Source organism: Lethenteron reissneri, unplaced genomic scaffold (genome assembly GCF_015708825.2).
Source record: "Lethenteron reissneri isolate LAM-NWPU_2019-01 unplaced genomic scaffold, ASM1570882v1 scaffold_128, whole genome shotgun sequence".
Lineage (NCBI taxonomy): Eukaryota > Metazoa > Chordata > Hyperoartia > Petromyzontiformes > Petromyzontidae > Lethenteron > Lethenteron reissneri.
The window spans coordinates 2243-28634 of record NW_026890981.1 but is presented as its reverse complement, the minus strand read 5'-3'; the positions used below and the strand labels follow the sequence as shown (position 1 = coordinate 28634).

General features: G+C 56.0%; 1 protein-coding gene across 1 annotated transcript; it reads right to left on the bottom strand.

Annotated features, from left to right (window-relative positions):
* Positions 1-622: 622 nt before the first annotated feature.
* On the bottom strand, positions 623-26392 carry LOC133361903 (uncharacterized). The gene is made up of 9 exons (XM_061580879.1): positions 26319-26392; positions 18567-18624; positions 17538-17763; positions 14195-14440; positions 13934-14042; positions 12863-13003; positions 3129-3289; positions 709-2685; positions 623-669 (listed from the first exon to the last, which is right to left on the bottom strand). Exons 2-8 carry the CDS (start codon positions 18614-18616, stop codon positions 712-714), a joined length of 2907 nt encoding a protein of 968 aa, XP_061436863.1. The 5' UTR covers positions 18617-18624; positions 26319-26392; the 3' UTR covers positions 623-669; positions 709-711.

Genomic DNA, 26392 nt, shown 5'->3' with positions numbered 1-26392 from the left:
GTGTAGATAGATGTTCTACACGCGTGTAGATAGATGTTCTACACGCGTGTAGATAGATGTTCTACACGCGTGTAGATAGATGTTCTACACGCGTGTGGATAGATGTTCTACACGCGTGTGGATAGATGTTCTACACGCGTGTGGATAGATGTTCTACACGCGTGTGGATAGATGTTCTACACGCGTGTGGATAGATGTTCTACACGCGTGTGGATAGATGTTCTACACGCGTGTGGATAGATGTTCTACACGCGTGTGGATAGATGTTCTACACGCGTGTGGATAGATGTTCTACACGCGTGTGGATAGATGTTCTACACGCGTGTAGATAGATGTTCTACACGCGTGTAGATAGATGTTCTACACGCGTGTAGATAGATGTTCTACACGCGTGTAGATAGATGTTCTACACGCGTGTAGATAGATGTTCTACACGCGTGTAGATAGATGTTCTACACGCGTGTAGATAGATGTTCTACACGCGTGTAGATAGATGTTCTACACGCGTGTAGATAGATGTTCTACACGCGTGTGGATAGATGTTCTACACGCGTGTGGATAGATGTTCTACACGCGTGTGGATAGATGTTCTACACGCGTGTGGATAGATGTTCTACACGCGTGTGGATGTTCTACACGCGTGTGGATGTTCTACACGCGTGTGTAGATGTTCTACACGCGTGTAGGATGTTCTACACGCGTGTCGAGGTTCTACACGTTCCCCAGCGCCTCCCCGTAGCGGATCTTCTGTCCGGGCCGAACGCTGAATCTGAACCTTGCGGGGGCCTCAAACAGCAGCACGACGGTTGACCCCAAGTTGAACTCCCCCAGCGGGTGACCCTTGTCCACCCTCAGGCCCCCGCAGCGTCCCCAGCCTCCACCCGGCCACGACTCCACCTCGTTGTCCACCTCGTTGTCCACCTCGTCGTCGTCGTCGTCGTCCACTAACCTCGTCGATATTCTGCCGGGGGTCAGTATGGCAGCGGTCGGTCCAGTGGTCAGTCCATTGGGCAGTTCACTGGTCAGTCCATTGGTCAGTCCACTGGTCAGTCCATTGGTCAGTTCATTGGTCAGCCCATTGGTCAGTTCATTGGTCAGTTCACTGGTCAGTCCATTGGTCAGTCCACTGGTCAGTCCATTGGTCAGTTCACTGGTCAGTCCATTGGTCAGTCCACTGGTCAGTCCATTGGTCAGTTCACTGGTCAGTCCGTTGGTTAGTCCATTGGTTAGTTCACTGGTCAGTCCACTGGTCAGTTCACTGGTCAGTCCATTGGTCAGTTCACTGGTCAGTTCATTGGTCAGTTCATTGGTCAGTTCACTGGTCAGTTCATTGGTCAGTCCACTGGTCAGTTCATTGGTCAGTCCACTGGTCAGTTCATTGGTCAGTCCATTGGTCAGTTCATTGGTCAGTTCATTGGTCAGTCCACTGGTCAGTTCATTGGTCAGTCCACTGGTCAGTTCATTGGTCAGTCCACTGGTCAGTTCATTGGTCAGTCCATTGGTCAGTTCACTGGTCAGTTCATTGGTCAGTCCACTGGTCAGTTCATTGGTCAGTCCACTGGTCAGTTCATTGGTCAGTCCATTGGTCAGTTCATTGGTCAGTTCATTGGTCAGTCCATTGGTCAGTCCACTGGTCAGTTCATTGGTCAGTCCACTGGTCAGTTCATTGGTCAGTCCACTGGTCAGTTCATTGGTCAGTTCACTGGTCAGTTCATTGGTCAGTTCACTGGTTAGTCCACTGGTCAGTCCACTGGTCAGTCCATTGGTCAGTCCACTGGTCAGTTCATTGATCAGTCCATTGGGAAGTCCATTGGTCAGTCCATTGGGAAGTCCATTGGGAAGTCTACTGGTCAGTCCATTGGTCAGTCCGTTAGTCAGTCCGTTGGTTAGTCTACTGGTCAGTTCATTGGTCAGTCCGTTGGTTAGTCCATTGGTTAGTCCACTGGTCAGTCCGTTGGTCAGTCCATTGGTCAGTCCATTGGTCAGTCCATTGGTCAGTCCATTGGTTAGTCCATTGGTCAGTCCATTGGTCAGTCCACTGGTTAGTCCATTGGTCAGTCCATTGGTCAGTCCGTTGGTTAGTCCACTGGTTAGTCCATTGGTCAGTCCATTGGTTAGTCCATTGGTCAGTCCATTGGTTAGTCCACTGGTCAGTCCACTGGTCAGTCCATTGGTCAGTCCATTGGTCAGTCCATTGGTCAGTCCGTTGGTTAGTCCACTGGTTAGTCCATTGGTCAGTCCATTGGTTAGTCCATTTGTCAGTCCATTGGTTAGTCCACTGGTCAGTCCACTGGTCAGTCCATTGGTCAGTCCATTGGTCAGTCCGTTGGTTAGTCCACTGGTTAGTCCATTGGTCAGTCCATTGGTTAGTCCATTGGTCAGTCCATTGGTTAGTCCACTGGTCAGTCCACTGGTCAGTCCATTGGTCAGTCCATTGGTCAGTCCGTTGGTTAGTCCACTGGTTAGTCCATTGGTCAGTCCATTGGTTAGTCCATTTGTCAGTCCATTGGTTAGTCCACTGGTTAGTCCATTGGTCAGTCCATTGGTCAGTCCACTGGTCAGTCCATCGGTCAGCTCGTCCCCGTGGGGGTCGCCGCGAGCGGTGGGATGAGCGGTGGGGGGGGTCACGAAGCAGCGGTCCACGAACGGCACCCTGGGGTGGTGGGCGGAGTTAGTCTCCAGCTCCTGGGGGGAGGAGGGGGGAGGGAGGGGGAGAGGGAGGAGAGAGGGGGGGGAGGGAGAGGAGAGGGGGAGGGGAGGGGGGGAGGGGAGGAGGGGGGGGAGCAAGAGGGGGGGAGGAGGAAGAGGGGGGGAGGAGGACGGGGGGGAGGGGAGGAGGGGGTAGGAGGGGGGGGGGTAGGAAAGAGAGAGGGGGGGGGTTATTCCAAGTGAACTCTCTGACTCTACCCCCGTGACCCCCACCCCCCCCCCGTGACCCCCCGTGACCCCCCGTGACCCCCCCATGACCCCCCGTGACCCCCGTGACCCCCACCTGGTCTCTGTAGACCCGTATGGAGCCCACGTTAGTGGCTCCCACGGCGGCGAGGGCGATGAATCCGTGACCCCCGTGACTTCCCGTGACCCCCGTGACCTCCCCGTGACCCCCCGTGACCCCCCCGTGACCCCACCTGGTCTCTGTAGACCCGTATGGAGCCCACGTTGGTGGCTCCCACGGCGGCGAGGGCGATGAATCCGTGACTCCATCTCCCCGAGAGGACCACGCGCTCGTTGAGGCAGTAGAGACCCGGCAGGTAGCGAGACACGCGCGGGCTCACGGGTACAAGACGGCCTGTGGGAGACAGTGTGTGTGTCAGTGTGTGTGTGTCAGTGTGTGTGTGTCACTGTGTGTGTGTGTGTCAGTGTGTGTGTGTGTCACTGTGTGTGTGTGTCAGTGTGTGTGTGTCAGTGTGTGTGTGTGTCAGTGTGTGTGTCACTGTGTGTGTGTGTCTCTGTGTGTGTCTGTGTGTGTGAGTGTATCTGTGTACGAGTGAGTGTATGAGTGTCTGTGTAGTGACATAAGAGGGGAGGGGCTGCTGGGGGCTCTGGGACCCCAGGCAACCCAGACGCTTAAGCCCCTTGGCGCCACCAACGGGGGGGGGGGGGGCTGTGTGTGCTCTGTGGGATGTCTGGGGGCGCACACGGCCCCACCCCTCGTTGGGGACGAGGCATACAAGGGGAGCTCCCTGGACGATCAGGGCCAGTTGTAGCTCAAGACCCAAGACCCAAGACCAGCCATCGGAGGACCCTGAGATGCTGTGAGGGCCAGTGGTGGGACTCTGGAACTCCCGTCTCTACGTCCTTGTGAGGGCGAGCGAGTTCCAGAGCGTAGCCAGAGTAGTGTACCTAGGCTGTGTGCCTCGGCTGTGTACCTAGGCTGTGTACCTAGGCTGTGTACCTAGGCTGTGTACCTAGGCTGTGTACCTAGGCTGTGTGCCTAGGCTGTGTACCTAGGCTGTGTGCCTCGGCTGTGTACCTAGGCTGTGTACCTAGGCTGTGTACCTAGGCTGTGTGCCTAGGCTGTGTGCCTCGGCTGTGTACCTAGGCTGTGTGCCTAGGCTGTGTACCTAGGCTGTGTATCTAGGCTGTGTGCCTAGGCTGTGTACCTAGGCTGTGTACCTAGGCTGTGTACCTAGGCTGTGTACCTAGGCTGTGTACCTAGGCTGTGTACCTAGGCTGTGTGCCTAGGCTGTGTACCTAGGCAGTGTGCCTAGGCTGTGTGCCTAGGCTGTGTACCTAGGCTGTGTGCCTAGGCTGTGTGCCTCGGCTGTGTACCTAGGCTGTGTACCTAGGCTGTGTGCCTAGGCTGTGTACCTAGGCAGTGTGCCTAGGCTGTGTGCCTAGGCTGTGTATCTAGGCTGTGTACCTAGGCTGTGTACCTAGGCTGTGTGCCTAGGCTGTGTACCTAGGCAGTGTGCCTAGGCTGTGTGCCTAGGCTGTGTATCTAGGCTGTGTATCTAGGCTGTGTACATAGACTGTGTACCTAGGCTGTGTACCTAGGCTGTGTACCTAGGCTGTGTGCCTAGGCTGTGTACCTAGGCAGTGTGCCTAGGCTGTGTGCCTAGGCTGTGTATCTAGGCTGTGTATCTAGGCTGTGTACCTAGACTGTGTACCTAGGCTGTGTGCCTAGGCTGTGTACCTAGGCTGTGTATCTAGGCTGTGTACCTAGGCTGTGTATCTAGGCTGTGTACCTAGGCTGTGTATCTAGGCTGTGTATCTAGGCTGTGTACCTAGGCTGTGTACCTAGGCTGTGTACCTAGGCTGTCTACCTAGGCTGTGTACCTAGGCTGTGTACCTCGGCTGTGTACCTAGGCTGTGTACCTAGGCTGTCTACCTAGGCTGTGTATCTAGGCTGTGTACCTAGGCTGTGTACCTAGGCTGTGTACCTAGGCTGTGTACCTAGGCTGTCTACCTCGGCTGTGTACCTAGGCTGTGTAGGTGTACCTAGGCTGTGTACCTAGGCTGTCTACCTAGGCTGTGTACCTAGGCTGTGTACCTCGGCTGTGTACCTAGGCAGTGTATCTAGGCTGTGTACCTAGGCTGTGTACCTAGGCAGTGTGCCTAGGCTGTGTGCCTAGGCTGTGTATCTAGGCTGTGTACCTAGGCTGTGTATCTAGGCTGTGTACCTAGGCTGTGTATCTAGGCTGTGTACCTAGGCTGTGTATCTAGGCTGTGTACCTAGGCTGTGTATCTAGGCTGTGTACCTAGGCTGTGTACCTAGGCTGTGTGCCTAGGCTGTGTACCTAGGCTGTGTATCTAGGCTGTGTACCTAGGTTGTGTATCTAGGCTGTGTACCTAGGCTGTGTGCCTAGGCTGTGTGCCTAGGCTGTGTGCCTAGGTTGTGTACCTAGGCTGTGTACCTAGGCTGTGTATCTAGGCTGTGTACCTAGACTGTGTGTCTAGGCTGTGTGCCTAGGCTGTGTGCCTAGGCTGTGTGCCTAGGCTGTGTACCTAGGCTGTGTACCTAGGCTGTGTACCTAGGCTGTGTATCTAGGCTGTGTGCCTAGGCTGTGTGTCTAGGCTGTGTGCCTAGGCTGTGTACCTAGGCTGTGTACCTAGGCTGTGTACCTAGGCTGTCTACCTCGGCTGTGTACCTAGGCTGTGTGCCTAGGCTGTGTACCTAGGCAGTGTACCTAGGCTGTGTACCTAGGCTGTGTACCTAGGCTGTGTACCTAGGCTGTGTATCTAGGCTGTGTACCTAGGCTGTGTACCTAGGCTGTGTACCTAGGCTGTCTACCTAGGCTGTGTACCTAGGCTGTGTACCTCGGCTGTGTACCTAGGCTGTGTACCTAGGCTGTCTACCTAGGCTGTGTATCTAGGCTGTGTACCTAGGCTGTGTACCTAGGCTGTGTACCTAGGCTGTGTACCTAGGCTGTCTACCTCGGCTGTGTACCTAGGCTGTGTACCTAGGCTGTGTACCTAGGCTGTGTACCTAGGCTGTGTACCTAGGCTGTGTACCTCGGCTGTGTACCTAGGCAGTGTATCTAGGCTGTGTACCTAGGCTGTGTACCTAGGCTGTGTACCTAGGCTGTGTACCTAGGCTGTGTACCTAGGCAGTGTACCTAGGCTGTGTACCTAGGCTGTGTACCTAGGCTGTGTACCTAGGCTGTGTACCTAGGCTGTGTATCTAGGCTGTGTACCTAGGCTGTGTACCTAGGCTGTCTACCTAGGCTGTGTACCTAGGCTGTGTACCTCGGCTGTGTACCTAGGCTGTGTACCTAGGCTGTCTACCTAGGCTGTGTATCTAGGCTGTGTACCTAGGCTGTGTACCTAGGCTGTGTACCTAGGCTGTGTACCTAGGCTGTCTACCTCGGCTGTGTACCTAGGCTGTGTACCTAGGCTGTGTACCTAGGCTGTGTACCTAGGCTGTGTACCTAGGCTGTGTACCTAGGCTGTGTACCTAGGCTGTGTACCTAGGCTGTGTACCTAGGCTGTGTACCTAGGCTGTGTACCTAGGCTGTGTACCTAGGCTGTGTACCTTCCTAGGCTGTGTATCTAGGCTGTGTATCTAGGCTGTGTACCTAGGCTGTGTATCTAGGCTGTGTAGCTAGGCTGTGTATCTAGGCTGTGTATCTAGGCTGTGTACCTAGGCTGTGTACCTAGGCTGTGTATCTAGGCTGTGTATCTAGGCTGTGTACCTAGGCTGTGTGTCTAGGCTGTGTACCTAGGCTGTGTACCTAGGCTGTGTACCTAGGCTGTGTACCTAGGCTGTGTACCTAGGCTGTGTACCTCGGCTGTGTATCTAGGCTGTGTATCTAGGCTGTGTGCCTAGGCTGTGTATCTAGACTGTGTATCTAGGCTGTGTACCTAGGCTGTGTGCCTAGGCTGTGTACCTAGGCTGTGTACCTAGGCTGTGTACCTAGGCTGTGTACCTAGGCTGTGTATCTAGGTTGTGTGCCTAGGCTGTGTACCTAGGCTGTGTCCCTAGGCTGTGTACCTAGGCTGTGTATCTAGGCTGTGTATCTAGGCTGTGTGCCTAGGCTGTGTACCTAGGCTGTGTATCTAGGCTGTGTACCTAGGCTGTGTGCCTAGGCTGTGTATCTAGGCTGTGTACCTAGGCTGTGTACCTAGGCTGTGTATCTAGGCTGTGTATCTGGGCTGTGTACCTAGGCTGTGTACCTAGGCTGTGTATCTAGGCTGTGTGCCTAGGCTGTGTATCTAGGCTGTGTGCCTAGGCTGTGTACCTAGGCTGTGTACCTAGGCTGTGTATCTAGGCTGTGTATCTGGGCTGTGTACCTAGGCTGTGTGCCTAGGCTGTGTACCTAGGCTGTGTACCTAGGCTGTGTACCTAGGCTGTGTACCTAGGCTGTGTCCCTAGGCTGTGTATCTAAGCTGTGTACCTAGGCTGTGTACCTAGGCTGTGTACCTAGGCTGTGTACCTAGGCTGTGTACCTAGGCTGTGTATCTAGGCTGTGTACCTAGGCTGTGTACCTAGGCTGTGTACCTAAGCTGTGTACCTAGGCTGTGTACCTAGGCTGTGTACCTAGGCTGTGTATCTAGGCTGTGTGCCTAGGCTGTGTATCTAGGCTGTGTACCTAGGCTGTGTACCTAGGCTGTGTACCTAAGCTGTGTACCTAGGCTGTGTACCTAGGCTGTGTACCTAGGCTGTGTACCTAGGCTGTGTGCCTAGGCTGTGTACCTAGGCTGTGTACCTAGGCTGTGTACCTAGGCTGTGTATCTAGGCTGTGTACCTAGGCTGTGTACCTAGGCTGTGTACCTAGGCTGTGTACCTAGGCTGTGTACCTCGGCTGTGTACCTAAGCTGTGTACCTAGGCTGTGTACCTAGGCTGTGTACCTAGGCTGTGTACCTAGGCTGTGTATCTAGGCTGTGTACCTAGGCTGTGTGTCTAGGCTGTGTACCTAGGCTGTGTACGTAGGCTGTGTACCTAGGCTGTGTCCCTAGGCTGTGTACCTAGGCTGTGTACCTAGGCTGTGTACCTAGGCTGTGTACCTAGGCTGTGTAGCTAGGCTGTGTACCTAGGCTGTGTATCTAGGCTGTGTATCTAGGCTGTGTATCTAGACTGTGTATCTAGGCTGTGTACCTAGGCTGTGTGCCTAGGCTGTGTACCTAGGCTGTGTACCTAGGCTGTGTACCTAGGCTGTGTGCCTAGGCTGTGTACCTAGGCTGTGTATCTAGGCTGTGTATCTAGGCTGTGTGCCTAGGCTGTGTATCTAGACTGTGTATCTAGGCTGTGTACCTAGGCTGTGTGCCTAGGCTGTGTACCTAGGCTGTGTACCTAGGCTGTGTACCTAGGCTGTGTACCTAGGCTGTGTACCTAGGCTGTGTATCTAGGCTGTGTATCTAGGCTGTGTGCCTAGGCTGTGTATCTAGGCTGTGTACCTAGGCTGTGTACCTAGGCTGTGTATCTAGGCTGTGTACCTAGGCTCTGTATCTAGGCTGTGTATCTAGGCTGTGTGCCTAGGCTGTGGTATCTAGGCTGTGTACCTAGGCTGTGTACCTAGGCTGTGTACCTAGGCTGTGTATCTAGGCTGTGTACCTAGGCTGTGTACCTAGGCTGTGTACCTAGGCTGTGTATCTAGGCTGTGTACCTAGGCTGTGTGTCTAGGCTGTGTACCTAGGCTGTGTCCCTAGGCTGTGTACCTAGGCTGTGTATCTAGGCTGTGTACCTAGGCTGTGTACCTAGGCTGTGTAGCTAGGCTGTGTACCTAGGCTGTGTATCTAGGCTGTGTATCTAGGCTGTGTGCCTAGGCTGTGTATCTAGACTGTGTATCTAGGCTGTGTACCTAGGCTGTGTGCCTAGGCTGTGTACCTAGGCTGTGTACCTAGGCTGTGTACCTAGGCTGTGTACCTAGGCTGTGTATCTAGGCTGTGTATCTAGGCTGTGTGCCTAGGCTGTGTATCTAGACTGTGTATCTAGGCTGGTGCCTAGGCTGTGTGCCTAGGCTTGTACTAGGCTGTGTACCTAGGCTGTGTACCTAGGCTGTGTACCTAGGCTGTGTAACCTAGGCTGTGTATCTAGGCTGTGTACCTAGGCTGTGTACCTAGGCTGTGTACCTTAGCTGTGTACCTAGGCTGTGTACCTAGGCTGTGTACCTAGGCTGTGTATCTAGGCTGTGTGCCTAGGCTGTGTACCTAGGCTGTGTACCTAGGCTGTGTACCTAGGCTGTGTATCTAGGCTGTGTACCTAGGCTGTGTACCTAGGCTGTGTACCTAGGCTGTGTACCTAGGCTGTGTACCTCGGCTGTGTACCTAAGCTGTGTACCTAGGCTGTGTACCTAGGCTGTGTACCTAGGCTGTGTACCTAGGCTGTGTACCTAGGCTGTGTATCTAGGCTGTGTACCTAGGCTGTGTGTCTAGGCTGTGTACCTAGGCTGTGTACCTAGGCTGTGTACCTAGGCTGTGTCCCTAGGCTGTGTGCCTAGGCTGTGTATCTAGACTGTGTATCTAGGCTGTGTACCTAGGCTGTGTGCCTAGGCTGTGTACCTAGGCTGTGTACCTAGGCTGTGTACCTAGGCTGTGTGCCTAGGCTGTGTACCTAGGCTGTGTATCTAGGCTGTGTGCCTAGGCTGTGTATCTAGACTGTGTATCTAGGCTGTGTACCTAGGCTGTGTGCCTAGGCTGTGTACCTAGGCTGTGTACCTAGGCTGTGTACCTAGGCTGTGTACCTAGGCTGTGTATCTAGGCTGTGTATCTAGGCTGTGTGCCTAGGCTGTGTATCTAGGCTGTGTACCTAGGCTGTGTACCTAGGCTGTGTATCTAGGCTGTGTACCTAGGCTCTGTATCTAGGCTGTGTATCTAGGCTGTGTGCCTAGGCTGTGTATCTAGGCTGTGTACCTAGGCTGTGTACCTAGGCTGTGTACCTAGGCTGTGTATCTAGGCTGTGTACCTAGGCTGTGTACCTAGGCTGTGTACCTAGGCTGTGTACCTAGGCTGTGTATCTAGGCTGTGTACCTAGGCTGTGTGTCTAGGCTGTGTACCTAGGCTGTGTCCCTAGGCTGTGTACCTAGGCTGTGTACCTAGGCTGTGTACCTAGGCTGTGTACCTAGGCTGTGTAGCTAGGCTGTGTACCTAGGCTGTGTATCTAGGCTGTGTATCTAGGCTGTGTGCCTAGGCTGTGTATCTAGACTGTGTATCTAGGCTGTGTACCTAGGCTGTGTGCCTAGGCTGTGTACCTAGGCTGTGTACCTAGGCTGTGTACCTAGGCTGTGTACCTAGGCTGTGTACCTAGGCTGTGTACCTAGGCTGTGTATCTAGGCTGTGTATCTAGGCTGTGTGCCTAGGCTGTGTATCTAGGCTGTGTACCTAGGCTGTGTACCTAGGCTGTGTATCTAGGCTGTGTACCTAGGCTCTGTATCTAGGCTGTGTATCTAGGCTGTGTGCCTAGGCTGTGTATCTAGGCTGTGTACCTAGGCTGTGTACCTAGGCTGTGTACCTAGGCTGTGTATCTAGGCTGTGTATCTGGGCTGTGTACCTAGGCTGTGTACCTAGGCTGTGTAGCTAGGCTGTATGCCTAGGCTGTGTATCTAGGCTGTGTATCTAGGCTGTGTACCTAGGCTGTGTATCTAGGCTGTGTACCTAGGCTGTGTACCTAGGCTGTGTATCTAGGCTGTGTGCCTAGGCTGTGTACCTAGGCTGTGTATCTAGGCTGTGTCCCTAGGCTGTGTATCTAGGCTGTCTATCTAGGCTGTCTACCTAGGCTGTGTACCTAGGCTGTGTACCTAGGCTGTGTATCTAGGCTGTGTACCTAGGCTGTGTATCTAGGCTTTGTGCCTAGGCTGTGTACCTAGGCTGTGTACCTAGGCTGTGTACCTAGGCTGTGTATCTAGGCTGTGTGCCTAGGCTGTGTACCTAGGCTGTGTCCCTAGGCTGTGTACCTAGGCTGTGTAGCTAGGCTGTGTACCTAGGCTGTGTATCTAGGCTGTGTATCTAGGCTGTCTACCTAGGCTGTGTACCTAGGCTGTCTACCTCGGCTGTGTACCTAGGCTGTGTACCTAGGCTGTGTACCTAGGCTGTGTATCTAGGCTGTGTACCTAGGCTGTGTATCTAGGCTGTGTGCCTAGGCTGTGTACCTAGGCTGTGTACCTAGGCTGTGTACCTAGGCTGTGTACCTAGGCTGTGTATCTAGGCTGTGTACCTAGGCTGTGTATCTAGGCTGTGTACCTAGGCTGTGTACCTAGGCAGTGTACCTAGGCTGTGTACCTAGGCTGTGTACCTAGGCTGTGTACCTCGGCTGTGTACCTAGGCTGTGTACCTAGGCTGTGTACCTAGGCTGTGTACCTAGGCTGTGTACCTAGGCTGTGTACCTAGGCTGTGTATCTAGGCTGTGTACCTAGGCTGTGTACCTAGGCTGTGTACCTAGGCTGTGTACCTAGGCTGTGTACCTAGGCTGTGTACCTAGGCTGTGTACCTAGGCTGTCTACCTCGGCTGTGTACCTAGGCTGTGTACCTAGGCTGTGTACCTAGGCTGTGTACCTAGGCTGTCTACCTAGGCTGTGTACCTAGGCTGTGTACCTCGGCTGTGTACCTAGGCTGTGTACCTAGGCTGTGTACCTAGGCTGTGTACCTAGGCTGTGTATCTAGGCTGTGTACCTAGGCTGTGTCGCTAGGCTGTGTACCTAGGCTTTGTACCTAGGCTGTGTATCTAGGCTGTGTACCTAGGCTGCGTACCTAGGCTTGTACCTAGGCTGTGTACCTAGGCTGTGTACCTAGGCTGTGTGCCTAGGCTGTGTGCCTAGGCTGTGTACCTAGGCTGTGTACCTAGGCTGTGTACCTAGGCTGTGTACCTAGGCTGTGTACCTAGGCTGTGTGCCTAGGCTGTGTGCCTAGGCTGTGTACCTAGGCTGTGTATCTAGGCTGTGTACCTAGGCTGTGTGCCTAGGCTGTGTGCCTAGGCTGTGTACCTAGGCTGTGTACCTAGGCTGTGTACCTAGGCTGTGTGCCTAGGCTGTGTACCTAGGCTGTGTATCTAGGCTGTCTACCTAGGCTGTGTACCTCGGCTGTGTACCTAGGCTGTGTACCTAGGCTGTGTATCTAAGCTGTGTACCTAGGCTGTCTACCTAGGCTGTGTACCTAGGCTGTGTACCTAGGCTGTGTATCTAGGCTGTCTACCTAGGCTGTGTATCTAAGCTGTGTACCTAGGCTGTCTACCTAGGCTGTGTACCTAGGCTGTGTACCTAGGCTGTGTATCTAGGCTGTCTACCTAGGCTGTGTACCTAGGCTGTGTACCTAGGCTGTGTATCTAGGCTGTGTACCTAGGCTGTGTACCTAGGCTGTAACAGAGTATCAGGACTGTTGGAGTGTTGGATTGTAATAAAGAAGTTACCTCTACAAGTGTCTCCGGAACCCATTACATCTGTATGAGTGAGTGTATCTGTGTGAGTGTCTGTGTGTATGTCTGTGTGTGTGTGTCAGTGTGTTTGTCACTCTGTGTGTGTGTCAGTGTGTTTGTCACTCTGTGTGTGTCTGTGTGTGTGTCTGTGTGTGTCTGTGTGTCTGTGTGTGTCAGTGTGTGTGTCAGTGTGAGTGTGTCACTGTGTGTGTCAGTGTGTGTGTGTCAGTGTGTGTCAGTGTGTCTGTGTGTGTGTGTGTGTCACTGTGTCAGTGTGTGTCTGTGTCTGTGTGTGTGTGTCACTGTGTGTGTGTGACAGTGTGTGTGTGTCACTGTGTGTGTGTGTCACAGTGTGTGTGTGTGTGTGTCACTGTGTGAGTGTGTGTGTGTCACAGTGTGTGTGTGTCACAGTGTGTGTGTGTCACAGTGTGTGTGTGTCACAGTGTGTGTGTGTCACTGTGTGTGTGTGTCACAGTGTGTGTGTGTGTGTGTCAGTGTGTGTCACTGTGTGTGTGTCACTGTGTGTGTGTGTCTGTGTGTGTGTGTCACTGTGTGTGTCACAGTGAGTGACTCACCAGGGAAGTGTCTGCGGTGCTGCATTGTCCACCTGGCGGGCGAGTGGAAGCGGTGGTAGTCGCCCGGCGCCAGGTAGACCACCACGTGGAACAGCACGTGACCCGCACGCACGGGCACGCGCTCACCACTGCAACCCGGGTCTAGCGGGGGAGGGGGAGGGGGGAGGGGGGGTGGGGGGTGGGGGGTGGGGGTAGGGGGGTGGGGGTAGGGGGGTGAGGGGGGGTGGGGGGGGTGGGGGAGGGGGGTGGGGGGGGTGGGGGAGGGGGGTGGGTGGGGGAGGGGGGAAGAGGGGGGTAGGGGGGTGGGGGGAGGGGGGTGGGGGTAGGGGGGTGAGGGGGGGTGGGGGGGGTGGGGGGGAGGGGGGAAGAAGGGGGGTGGGAGAGGGGGATTAGGGGAGGGGGATGGGGGAGGGGGGATGGGGGAGGGGGGATGGGGGGAAGTGTGTGTGTCTGTGTGTGTGTGAGTGAGTGTCTCTCTGTGTGTATCTGTGTGTGTGTGTCTGTGTGTGTGTCTGTGTGTGTGTGTGTCTGTGTGTGTGTGTGTCTGTGTGTCTGTGGTGTGTGTCTGTGTGTGTGTCTGTGTGTGTGTGTGTCTGTCTGTGTGTCTGTGTGTGTGTGTCTGTGTGTGTGTCTGTGTGTGTGTGTGTGTCTGTGTGTGTCTGTGTGTGAGTGTCTGTGAGTGTATCTGTGTGTATCTGTGTGTGTGTGTCTGTGTGAGTGTGTGTGTCTGTGTGTGTCTGTGTGTGTGTCTGTGTGTGTGTGTGTCTGTGTGTGTGTCTGTGTGTGAGTGTCTGTGAGTGTGTCTGTGTGTGTGTATCTGTGTATGAGTGTGTGTGTGTCTGTGTGTGTCTGTGTGTGTGAGTGTGTGTCTGTGTGTGTGTGTCTGTGTGTGTGAGTGTGTGTGTGTGTGTCTGTGTGTGTCTGTGTGTGTGAGTGTGTGTCTGTGTGTGTGTGTCTGTGTGTGAGTGTGTGAGTGTGTGTGTCTGTGTGTGTATCTGTGTATGAGTGTGTGTGTGTCTGTGTGTGTGAGTGTGTGTCTGTGTGTGTCTGTGTGTGTGAGTGTGTCTGTACGTGGGCCCAGGAAGGCTTCCAGGCTGTAGGTGACCCCCTTGACCTGCTCCAGGAGGCCGTCGGGCCCCACGCGGCCCAGGTGCAGCACGCGGCCATCCGCAGGTGACACCTGGCACACAGACACATGCAAAGGTCCCCCAGGTAGCCTCTAGCAGGGCTGCAGGGGCAAGTGCTGCTAGTGGCGAGTAGCACCACCTATGATGTACACACAGACAAAGCTCCCCCAGGTAGCCTCCCCCCTCACAGCCCCTCCCCCCTCACCAGCGAATGCCGCCTGCTGATTGGCCGAGCCCCGGCTCGTAGCGGCCTGCGGAAGAGCTCCCCCAGGTTTGGGTATTGCCGCAGGTCGCCCTCCTGGGCCTCGGCCATGTCAACGTGGAATGCCCACACGAAGAGGCCCAGCAGGTGCGCGCGCAGGCAGGCGGGCAGCACGAGGCCGTGCAGGCGGCCCCACGCACGGGACAGCAGCCGCGTGGGGGCAGCCACGGCCAACACGGACACGCACAGCTGGGGGGGGAGGGGGAGGGGAGGGGGGGAAGGGGGGAGGGGGGAAGGGGGGTGGGGGAGGGGGGGGAGGGGGGAGGGGGGAGGGGGAGGGGGGGAGGGGGGAGGGGGGAGGGGGGGGAGGGGAGGGGGGGAGGGGGGGGGAGAGGGAGGGGGGAGGGGGGGGAGGGTGGAGGGGAGGGGGTGGAGGGAGGGGGGGGAGGGGGGGAGGGGAGGGGGGAGAGGTGGGGGGGGAGGGGGGAGAGAGGGGGGGAGGGGAGGGCGAGGGGGGAAGGGGGGAGGGTGGGAGAAGGAGGGGGGGAGAAGGAAGGGGGGGGGAGAGGGGGGGTGGGGGAGGGGGAGAGAGGGGGAGGGAGGAGGGGAGGGGAGGGGAGGGGGGGGGGAGGGGGGGGGAGGGTGGAGGGGAGGGGGGGGGAGGGGAGGGGGGGGGAGGGGGGGGGAGGGGGGGGGAGGGTGGAGGGGAGGGGGTAGAGGGAGGGGGAGGGGGGGAGGGGGGGAGAGGGAGGGGGGGGGGAGAGGGAGGGGGGGGGAGAGGAGGGTGGGGGGAGGGGGGGAGAGAGGGGGAGGGAGGAGGGGGGGGAGGGGGGGAGGGGGAGGGGGGAGAGGTGGGGGGGAGGGGGGAGGGGGTGGAGAGGAGGGGGGGGGGGAGGGGGGGAGGGAGGAGGGGGGGGGGGAGGGGGGGAGAGGGGGAAGGGGGGTGTTCGTAAGTGGGGGTGTTCGTAAGTGGAGGTGTTCGTAAGTGGGGGTGTTCGTAAGTGGAGGTGTTCGTAAGTGGGGGTGTTCGTAAGTGGAGGTGTTCGTAAGTGGAGGTGTTCATAAGTGGGGATGTTCGTAAGTGGAGGTGTTCGTAAGTGGGGGTGTTCGTAAGTGGGGGTGTTCGTAAGTGGAGGTGTTCGTAAGTGGAGGTGTTCGTAAGTGGAGGTGTTCGTAAGTGGAGGTGTTCGTAAGTGGGGGTGTTCGTAAGTAGAGGTGTTCGTAAGTGGGGGTGTTCGTAAGTGGAGGTGTTCGTGAGTGGGAGTGTTCGAAAGTGGGGGTGTTCGTAAGTGGGGGTGTTCGTAAGTGGAGGTGTTTGTTTGTAAGCGGGGGTGTTCGTAAGTGGGGGTGTTCGTAAGTGGGGGTGTTCGTAAGTGGAGGTGTTCGTAAGTGGGGGTGTTCGTAAGTGAGGGTGTTCGTAAGTGGGGGTGTTCGTAAGTGGAGGTGTTCGTAAGTGGGGGTGTTCGTAAGTGGAGGTGTTCGTAAGTGGAGGTGTTCGTAAGTGGAGGTGTTCGTAAGTGGGGGTGTTCGTAAGTGGAAGTGTTCGTAAGTGGGGGTGTTCGTAAGTAGAGGTGTTCGTAAGTGGGGGTGTTCGTAAGTGGAGGTGTTCGTGAGTGGCGGTGTTCGTAAGTGGGGGTGTTCGTAAGTGGAGGTGTTCGTAAATGGGGGTGATCGTAAGTGGAGGTGTTCGTAAGTGGAGGTGTTCGTAAGTGGGGGTGTTCGTAAGTGGAAGTGTTCGTAAGTGGGGGTGTTCGTAAGTAGAGGTGTTCGTAAGTGGGGGTGTTCGTAAGTGGAGGTGTTCGTGAGTTGCGGTGTTCGTAAGTGGGGGTGTTTGTAAGTGGGGGTGTTCGTAAGTGGAGGTGTTCGTAAATGGGGGTGTTCTTGAGTGGGGGTGTTCGTAAGTGGGGGTGTTCGTAAGTGGGGGTGTTCGTAAGTTGAGGTGTTCGTAAGTGGGGGTGTTCGTAAGTGGAGGTGTTCGTAAGTGGGGGTGTTCGTAAGTGGTGGTGTTCGTAAGTGGAGGTGTTCGTGAGTGGGGGTGTTCGTAAGTGGGGGTGTTCGTAAGTGGGGGTGTTCGTAAGTGGAGGTGTTCGTAAGTGGAGGTGTTCGTAAGTGGGGGTGTTCGTAAGTGGGGGTGTTCGTAAGTGGAGGTGTTCGTAAGTAGAGGTGTTCGTAAATGGGGGTAATCGTAAGTGGAGGTGTTCGTAAGTGGGGGTGTTCGTAAGTGGAGGTGTTCGTAAGTGGGGGTGTTCGTAAGTGGGGGTGTCCGTAAGTGGGGGTGTTCGTAAGTGGAGGTGTTCGTAAGTGGGGGTGTTCGTAAGTGGAGGTGTTCGTAAGTGGGGGTGTTCGTAAGTTGAGGTGTCGTAAGTGGGGGTGTTCGTAAGTGGGGTGTTCGTGAGTGGTAGTGTTCGTAAGTAGAGGTGTTCGTAAGTGGGGGTGTTCGTAAGTGGAGGTGTTCGTAAGTGGGGGTGTTTGTAAGTGAGGGTCGTGAGGGTGGCATTGGTAGCAGGGTGATGGTGGTGAGGGTGGTGAGGGTGGTGGTGATGGTGGTGGTGAGGGTGGTGGTGGTGGTGAGGGTGGTGGTGAGGGTGGTGGTGAGGGTGGTGATGGTGGTGAGGGTGGTGAGGCTGGTGAGGGGGGTGGTGGTGAGGGTGGTGGTGGTGAGGCTGGTGGTGAGGCTGGTGGTGGTGAGGCTGGTGGTGAGGGTGGTGGTGGTGAGGCTGGTGAGGGTGGTGGTGGTGGTGGTGGTGAGGCTTGTGGTGAGGCTGGTGATGATGGTGGTGATGGTGGTGAGGCTGGTGGTGATGGTGGTGATGGTGGTGGTGAGGCTGGTGAGGCTGGTGATGATGGTGGTGATGGTGGTGAGGCTGGTGGTGATGGTGGTGATGCTGGTGGTGAGGCTGGTGAGGCTGGTGAGGCTGGTGGTGGTGGTGGTGATGGTGGTGGTGGTGAGGCTTGTGGTGAGGCTGGTGATGATGGTGGTGATGGTGGTGAGGCTGGTGGTGATGGTGGTGATGGTGGTGGTGAGGCTGGTGAGGCTGGTGATGATGGTGGTGATGGTGGTGAGGCTGGTGGTGATGGTGCTGCTGCTGGTGATGGTGGTGGTGAGGCTGGTGGTGGTGGTGAGGGTGGTGCTGCTGCTGGTGGTGGTGGTGGTGAGGCTGGTGAGGGTGAAGGTGAGGCTGGTGGTGCTGGTGGTGAGGGCTGCTGGTGAGGGTGCTGGTGGTGAGGGTGGTGCTGCTGCTGGTGGTGGTGATGGTGGTGGTGAGGCTGGTGAGGGTGAAGGTGAGGGTGGTGAGGCTGCTGCTGGTGCTGGTGGTGGTGCTGGTGGTGGTGAGTGTGTGCTCACCCTGTGCAGGCAGCTGTGTAGAGCCAGTCCCCGGCGCAGCGCACGGAGGGGCAGACTCGGCCGCAGGGGGGAGGGGCGGGGGGGGCTTCCTCCCCCAGCCCCTCCCCCCGCCCCTCCCCCCGCCCCTCCCCCCGCCCCTCCCCCCGCCCCTCCCCCCGCCCCTCCCCCCACGGAGGTGGAGAGGCGCCACAGGCGACGACGCAGCGAGAGGCGAGGCAGCGACAACCTGGGGGGGGGGGGGTGGGGGTCATGGGGGGGTCAAGGTGGGGTCATGGGGGGTCACGGGGGGTCATGGGAGGGGTCAAAGGGGGGTCAAAGGGGTGGTCATGGGAGGGGTCAAAGGGGGGTCAAAGGGGTGGTCACGGGGGGGGGCATGGGAGGGGTCAAAGGGGGGTCAAAGGGGTGGTCACGGGGGGGGGGTATGGGGGGGGCATGGGGGGGCCACGGGGGGGTCATGGGAGGGGTCACGGGGGGGGTCAAGGGGGGTCAAAGAGGGGTCAAAGGGGTGGTCACGGGGGGGTCATGGGAGGGGTCAAAGGGGGGTCACGGGGGGTCAAAGAGGGGTCAAATGGGTGGTCACGGGGGGTCATGGGGGGGTCATGAGGGGATCATAGGGGGGGTCAAGGGGGGGGTCATGGGAGGGGGGGTCACGGGGGGGTCACGGGGGGGTCATGGGAGGGGTGAAAGGGAGGTCAAAGGGGTGGTCATGGGAGGGGTCAAAGAGGGGTCAAAGGGGTGGTCACGGGGGGTCACGGGGGGTCATGGGAGGGGTCACGGGGGGGTCACGGGGGGGTCATGGGAGGGGTCACGGGGGGTCAAGGGGGGGTCACGGGGGGGGTAGGGGGGAGAGTTAATGGCAGGGTTAGGGGTAGTGCTAGAGGTCTATGGTGAAGTGATGGGGACTATGGTAAAGTGATAGGGGACTATGGTGAAGGGGACTATGGTGAAGTGAAGGGGACTATGGTGAAGTGAAGGGCTCTATGGTAAAGTGGTAGGGCTCTATGGTAAAGTGTAGGGGTGTAGAATTACCACTGCCGTCTGCCCGTGTTGGGTTTCTCATTGGGACTTGCACGGCACATTTCACTTCCTGCAGACACACAGATACACACAGATTCACCACCACACAGAGACTCACACACAGACACACACACAGACACACAGATTCACACACAGACACACACAGACTCACCACCACACAGAGACCCACAGACTCACTCACAGACTCACTCACAGACTCACACACATACACACACACACAGACACACACACAGACACACACAGTGACACACACACAGACACACACACAGACACACACACACAGACACACACACACAGACACACAGACACACACACAGACACACACACAGACACTCACACACACACAGACTCACACACACACAGACACACACACACACAGACACACACACACAGACTCACACACACAGACAGACACCACCGACTCTCACACACACACACAGACTCACACACACACACACAGACTCACACACACACAGACACACAGACTCACCACCACACAGAGACCCACAGACTCACACACACACAGACCCACAGACTCACACAGACTCACACACACACACAGACACTCACACACAGACACACACACACAGACACACACAGACACACACACAGACTCACACACAGACACACACACACACAGACTCACACACACACAGACTCACACAGACTCACCACTACACAGAGACCCACAGACTCATCACATAGAGACCCACAGACTCACCCACAGACTCACACACAGACACACACACACAGACACACAGACTCACCACCACACAGAGACCCACAGACTCATCACATAGAGACCCACAGACTCACCCACAGACTCACACACAGACACACACACACAGACTCACCACCACACAGAGACCCACAGACTCACCCACAGACTCACACACAGACACACACACACAGACTCACCACCACACAGAGACCCACAGACTCATCACATAGAGACCCACAGACTCACCCACAGACTCACACACAGACACACACACACAGACACACACAGACTCACCACCACACAGAGACCCACAGACTCATCACATAGAGACCCACAGACTCACCCACAGACACACACACACAGACAGACACACACACACAGACTCACACACACAGACAGACACCCACAGACTCTCACACACACACACACAGACAGACACCCACAGACTCTCACACACACACACACAGACTCACACACACACACAGACTCACACACACACAGACACACACAGACTCACCACCACACAGAGACCCACAGACTCACACACACACACACAGACTCACACACACACAGACACACACAGACTCACCACCACACAGAGACCCACAGACTCACACACACACAGACCCACAGACTCACACAGACTCACACACAGACACTCACACACAGACACACACACACAGACACACACAGACACACACAGACACGGACACACACACAGACTCACACACAGACACACACACACACAGACTCACACACACACACAGACTCACACAGACTCACCACTACACAGAGACCCACAGACTCATCACATAGAGACCCACAGACTCACCCACAGACTCACACACAGACACACACACACAGACACACAGACTCACCACCACACAGAGACCCACAGATTCATCACATAGAGACCCACAGACTCACCCACAGACTCACACACAGACACACACACACACACAGACACACAGACTCACCACCACACAGAGACCCACAGACTCATCACATAGAGACCCACAGACTCACCCACAGACTCACACACAGACACACACACACACAGACACACACAGACTCACCACCACACAGAGACCCACAGACTCATCACATAGAGACCCACAGACTCACCCACAGACACACACACACAGACAGACACACACACACAGACTCACACACACACACAAACCCACAGACTCACACACACACACACAGACACACACAGACTCACACACACAGACAGACACACACAGACACACACACACACAGACTCACACACACACGGACACACAGAGCCACACTGCCACCCTCACCACGCGCTGGTCTCGACGTAAAACAAACGTTGGGGGACGTTATGGAGAATGTATCTTGGCACGAGTCGCCTCGTGTCGCATGCAGACACAGAACCAGACATCACCACAAACACTCTTATCTCTGTCTCTTACACCACCACCATCTCTCTCTTACATCATCACCATCACCTCCAACACCACCACCATCACCACAATCACCACCATCACCACCACCACCATCTCTCTCTCACACCACCACCATCACCACCACCATCACCACCACCATCACCACCACCATCACCACCATCACAAACACCCTCATCTCTCTCTCTCTCTATTACACCCCCACCACACAACAACAACAACAACCGCCATTCGCCACTAAGTGGTGGTGACGTCACCACGACGCTTGTGCCAGGCCATGTGCACCTTGAGGCCATCACGTGAAGTGTCGAACGCCCGCTGGCAGGAGGTCACGGGGCAGACCCAGCAGGTGCCACGGGTCGACTGACCGAGATGACTGGCTGATGCACCACCTGTGCCCCCTACTGTGCCAACTTGCTGTGCTTTAGCCACCCGGCGCTCCGCTCGTTGTTGTGAGCGTCGCTCCTCCGCCCTCCGTTGTTGTTGGAGGGCGACTGCCTCCATCTGCCCAGTGGCATCCTTCACGAGCCTCCTCCACAGAGGCCGATCCTGACACCGCTGGTACCAGTCATCGGCAAGTCCACTCAGCTACACGTCCTCCTGTACCACATCACTCCATCTCTTCTCTAGCCCGTGCCGCGTCCGTTTAGACCCCTCGATCCGGCCGAACAAAAGCTGTTTAGGCATGCGGTGGCTGGGCATGCGGGCTACATGACCCAGCCAACGCAGCCTTGCCTGCCGGAGGAGCTCACTGATGGGACTTTGCCCAGATCTTTCAAGGATTTGTGAGCTCCTCACACAATCCAGCCTGGTTAAACCCAGGTTGGATCGTAGGCAGGCCAGCCTAAATGTTTCTAACCGGCGAAGATGCTCCATTAGGGGGGTCCACGTTTCGCAAGCGTAGAGAAGGGAGGGAATGACTGTGGCCGAGAAGACCTGAAGCTTCATGCGGAGCGACAGACCAGGTAGCTTCCACACAGCGTTACGCAACCGATGAAAAGATATTGCCGCTCGACTGATTCGGAGTGAGACTTCTGCTGTCAAACCGGAGCCGGTCATGAGCACACTGCCCAGGTATGGGAAACTCTCCACTCTCTCCACAACTTCCCCATCACCGATTGGGAGTTGTGGGGGTGGAGTGTCCGATGGTACAAAATACCCAGGCAGGTGCTTCGTTTTGGTGGGGCTGATGGTAAGGCCCCACCTCTTATTGGCAAGCTCCAGGTTCAGCAGCAGCGCCTCCAACTCCTCCTCTGAGTGAGTGGCAATTACCAGATCATCGGCATACATAACGTGGTTGACCAATAGGGAGCCATCCCTTAACCGCACCCGGGCATCGATTAGCCTTCTATTATATCTGTACCAAATGGAAATTCCCCCAGTACAGCTTCACGAACTACGTGGTCAAAGTAGATGTTAAATAATGTGGGAGCCAGAGGACATCCCTGTCGCACCCCAAGGTGTACAGGGAAAGGCTCCGACTCCCGGCCACGTAGTTTTACCCAGGCCCGCTCACCATCATGAAGGTCCTTAATGATCGTGAGCAGAGGGTCAGGGACTCCGAAAGCACGAAGAACAACCCAGAGCCCAGTCCTACTGATGGTAGCATAGGCCTTGACCAGGTCAATAAAGCAGAGATGTAGGTTTTGTTGGAATTCCCTACACCTCTGCTGTAGCGGACGGACAGAAAATATGGCATCTGTGCAGGACCGCCCTTTCCTGAAACCGCATTGGGGCTCCGCAAGCCTCTCCTCAGCGTGCCTAGCAAGGTGATATTGAATAATCCTTGCCAGGACCTTTCCCGGCACACTGAGGAGTGAGATGCCCCTGTAGTTGTTACAGTCTGTGCGGTCCCCCTTCTCAAAGAGGGGGACCACCAGGGCATCCTTCCAATCCTGCGGAACCCGTCCAGTGGTCCAGACTGTTGTTATGATGTCATATAGGGCAGTCTGTGCACAAACGCCACCCTCCCTCAGCAATTCGCTTGGGAGATCATCTCTGCCCGGTGCCTTTCCTGGTCTCAGACTCCGGATCGCCCTCAGTACTTCCTCAACAGATGGCACCTCAGCCAGCCACTCACAGGGGGTGACCTCCTCCAATATTTGAGGCACCGCAGCCTCAGCAGGGTTATCACCACTTTGTGCCATGATGTTTTCCTGGCTGAGAGAATTTCCCTCCCCCAGGACCTCACAGAAATGCTCAGCAAATCTGCAAACCTGTTCCTGGGGGTCGGAGATTGGATCACCGTTCTTTCCCCTAATGATGGTAATAGGTGTGGCGCTGCAGGTTACTTTTTGATGGAGTTAAATAGCGATTTGTGATCACGGGCCACTGAGGCAGACTCCATCTCCTCAGCAACCCGCGACCACCACCCATCCTTACAGCGCCTTACGGCTCTCCAAACCTCTGAGCGAAGGCTGCGGTAAACCTCCTCATTTTCCGACGTGGGATGCTGTAGACGATGAGAGTGGGCCTGTCGCTTTTTCTCAGCCAGCCTGAACACCTCCTCTGTCAGCCAGGGTCTCTGGGGAGGTCTGGACCATGTAACCAAAGCAGCCATTGCAGCTGCATGAGCCACAGTCCTAAACCTCGCCCATTTCCCCTCAGCATCAGGTGGAGTGGGGGACGATGCCAACCCCAGCTGCAAGCGATGATGAAATTCTCGCTTGCAACTTTCATCAGCTAGCTGAGACCAGGCCACTAAGGGTTTGAATGGGGTCCTGGGTGTACACCCACCACCGGAGTGGAAGAATGGCAGGCGCATCTTACAGATGACAAGTCGATGGTCAGAGGGCAGATCAGCTCCACGGTAGGTCCTGGTGTCAAGGACACGGGCCCGCATCCGCTGGTCCGTCACTATGTAGTCCAGCAGATGTTCTTGCTTGGACCCGGCATGCATCCATGATGTTGTGTGGATGCGCCGATGCCGGAACAGCGTGTTGGTAATTACAAGCCCATGGGCTGCACAAAAATCTAGCAGCCTCCTGCCGTTGTTATTGAGCTGATCTGGCCCATGCCTTCCAATCACTCCAGACCAGGTGCCAGCATCATGACCAACTCGGGCATTGAAGTCACCCAACAAGATGACTGTCCCGAGTGGCCACTTTAGCAGGACCTGTGACAGGAGGTCATAGAAGGCATCTGACTCATCGGCTTGCCTGCATCCCTCCACGGATGTTCGTCTTCGGTGGGGGCATAAGTAACCACGACCACCACTCCTCGCCTCCGGTTGATGGGAATGCGAGCCCAAAGTAGCCTGGGGCTTACAGCTTCCCACACCTCACCGCCACGCTCCCACGCCCCCTTCATTCTTTTGTTCAGAAGAAGAGCCACTCCCTGTTGTTTGGCAGTCTCCTGCCCCGAGTAGAGGATTGTCCACCCCTCATGGTGGCAGGAGCCAGAGCCGGTCCAGTGGACCTCCTGAATACCACAGAGATCCAGGCGGTACCGGTCCAGCTCCCGACAGAGGAGTGGCAGCCTCTCCTCCGCAGTGAGCGTTCCAACATTCCACGTGGCCACACGAAGTGGCTTTTCGTTGTTTCTGGAGGAGCCCCGAGGGTGAAGATTCAATCTCCTGGCTCCGCCAAATGGGGTTTGACCAGGAGACGTCATAGACGCCTGTCCCCCCGGGGCCTCCGGCACAAGCTTATTACATTTTAAAATTGTGGTTTGGTGGTAATTAACTGAAGGTGGAGGGGTTACCAGCCCCTCGCACCCGTCCAGAGCCCCCGTTTGGCCGCTGTGGTGGTCACAGACGCCATGAGGGGAAAGGCCAATCGGAATTGGCCCTCACCCCACAGCAATGTCCACCACAGACTTCCCCCATCATCACCACCATCTCTTACACCACCACCATCTCCATCAGCAGCACTTGCCCCTACAGCCCTGCTAGAGGCCACCTGGGGGAGCTTTGTCTGTGTGTGTATCATAGGTGGTGCCACTCACTCCACCACTCACTCCACCACTCACTCACTCAACCACTAACTCCACCACTCACTCACTCACTCCACCACTCACTCACTCCACCACTCACTCACTCAACCACTCACTCAACCACTCACTCAACCACTCACTCAACCACTCACTCACTCCACCACTCACTCAACCACTCACTCAACCACTCACTCAACCACTCACTCCACCACTCACTTCACTACTCACTCCACCACTCACTCAACCACTCACTCAACCACTCACTCAACCACTCACTCCACCACTCACTCAACCACTCACTCAACCATTCACTCAACCACTCACTCCACCACTCACTCCACCACTCACTCAACCACTCACTCAACCACTCACTCCACCACTCACTCAACCACTCACTCCACCACTCACTCAACCACTCACTCCACCACTCACTCACTCCACCACTCACTCAACCACTCACTCAACCACTCACTCCACCACTCACTCACTCCACCACTCACTCAACCACTCACTCAACCACTCACTCCACCACTCACTCAACCACTCACTCCACCACTCACTCACTCCACCACTCACTCACTCCACCACTCACTCAACCACTCACTCCACCACTCACTCCACCACTCACTCAACCACTCACTCAACCATTCACTCAACCACTCACTCCACCACTCACTCCACCACTCACTCAACCACTCACTCAACCACTCACTCCACCACTCACTCAACCACTCACTCACCATTCACTCACTCCACCACTCACTCAACCACTCACTCAACCACTCACTCCACCACTCACTCAACCACTCACTCCACCACTCACTCACTCAACCACTCACTCACTCCACCACTCACTCAACCACTCACTCCACCACTCACTCCACCACTCACTCAACCACTCACTCAACCACTCACTCCACCACTCACTCAACCACTCACTCCACCAATCACTCACTCCACCACTCACTCAACCACTCACTCAACCACTCACTCAACCACTCACTCCACCACTCACTCAACCACTCACTCCACCACTCACTCAACCACTCACTCCACCACTCACTCACTCAACCACTCACTGACTCACTCCACCACTCACTCACTCCACCACTCACGCAACCACTCACTCAACCACTCACTCCACCACTCACTCACTCAACCACTCACTCACTCACTCCACCACTCACTCAACCACTCACTCCACCACTCACGCAACCACTCACTCAACCACTCACTCAACCACTCACTCTACCACTCACTCCATCCCCTCTGTGTGTGTGCCACAGTACCGGTAGCCTTCAATAGGCGCTGCTGCTGCTACTAGCACGCACTTGCCCCTACAGCCCTGCTAGAGTCTACCCGGGGGAGCTTTGCCTCTGTCTGTGTGTGTACATCATAGGTGGTGCTACTCGCTACTAGCAGCACTTGCCCCTACAGCCCTGCTAGAGGCTACCTGGGGGAGCTTTGTCTGTGTGTACATCATAGGTGGTGCTACTCGCTACTAGCAGCACTTGCCCCTACAGCCCTGCTAGAGGCTACCTGGGGGAGCTTTGTCTGTGTGTACATCATAGGTGGTGCTACTCGCTACTAGCAGCACTTGCCCCTACAGCCCTGCTAGAGGCTACCTGGGGGAGCTTTGTCTGTGTCTGTGTGACTCACCTGATTGACAACAAGACCGCGTCTCTCTCCGTGAGTCTCTGTGTCTCTCTCCGTGAGTCTCTGTGTGTCTCTCC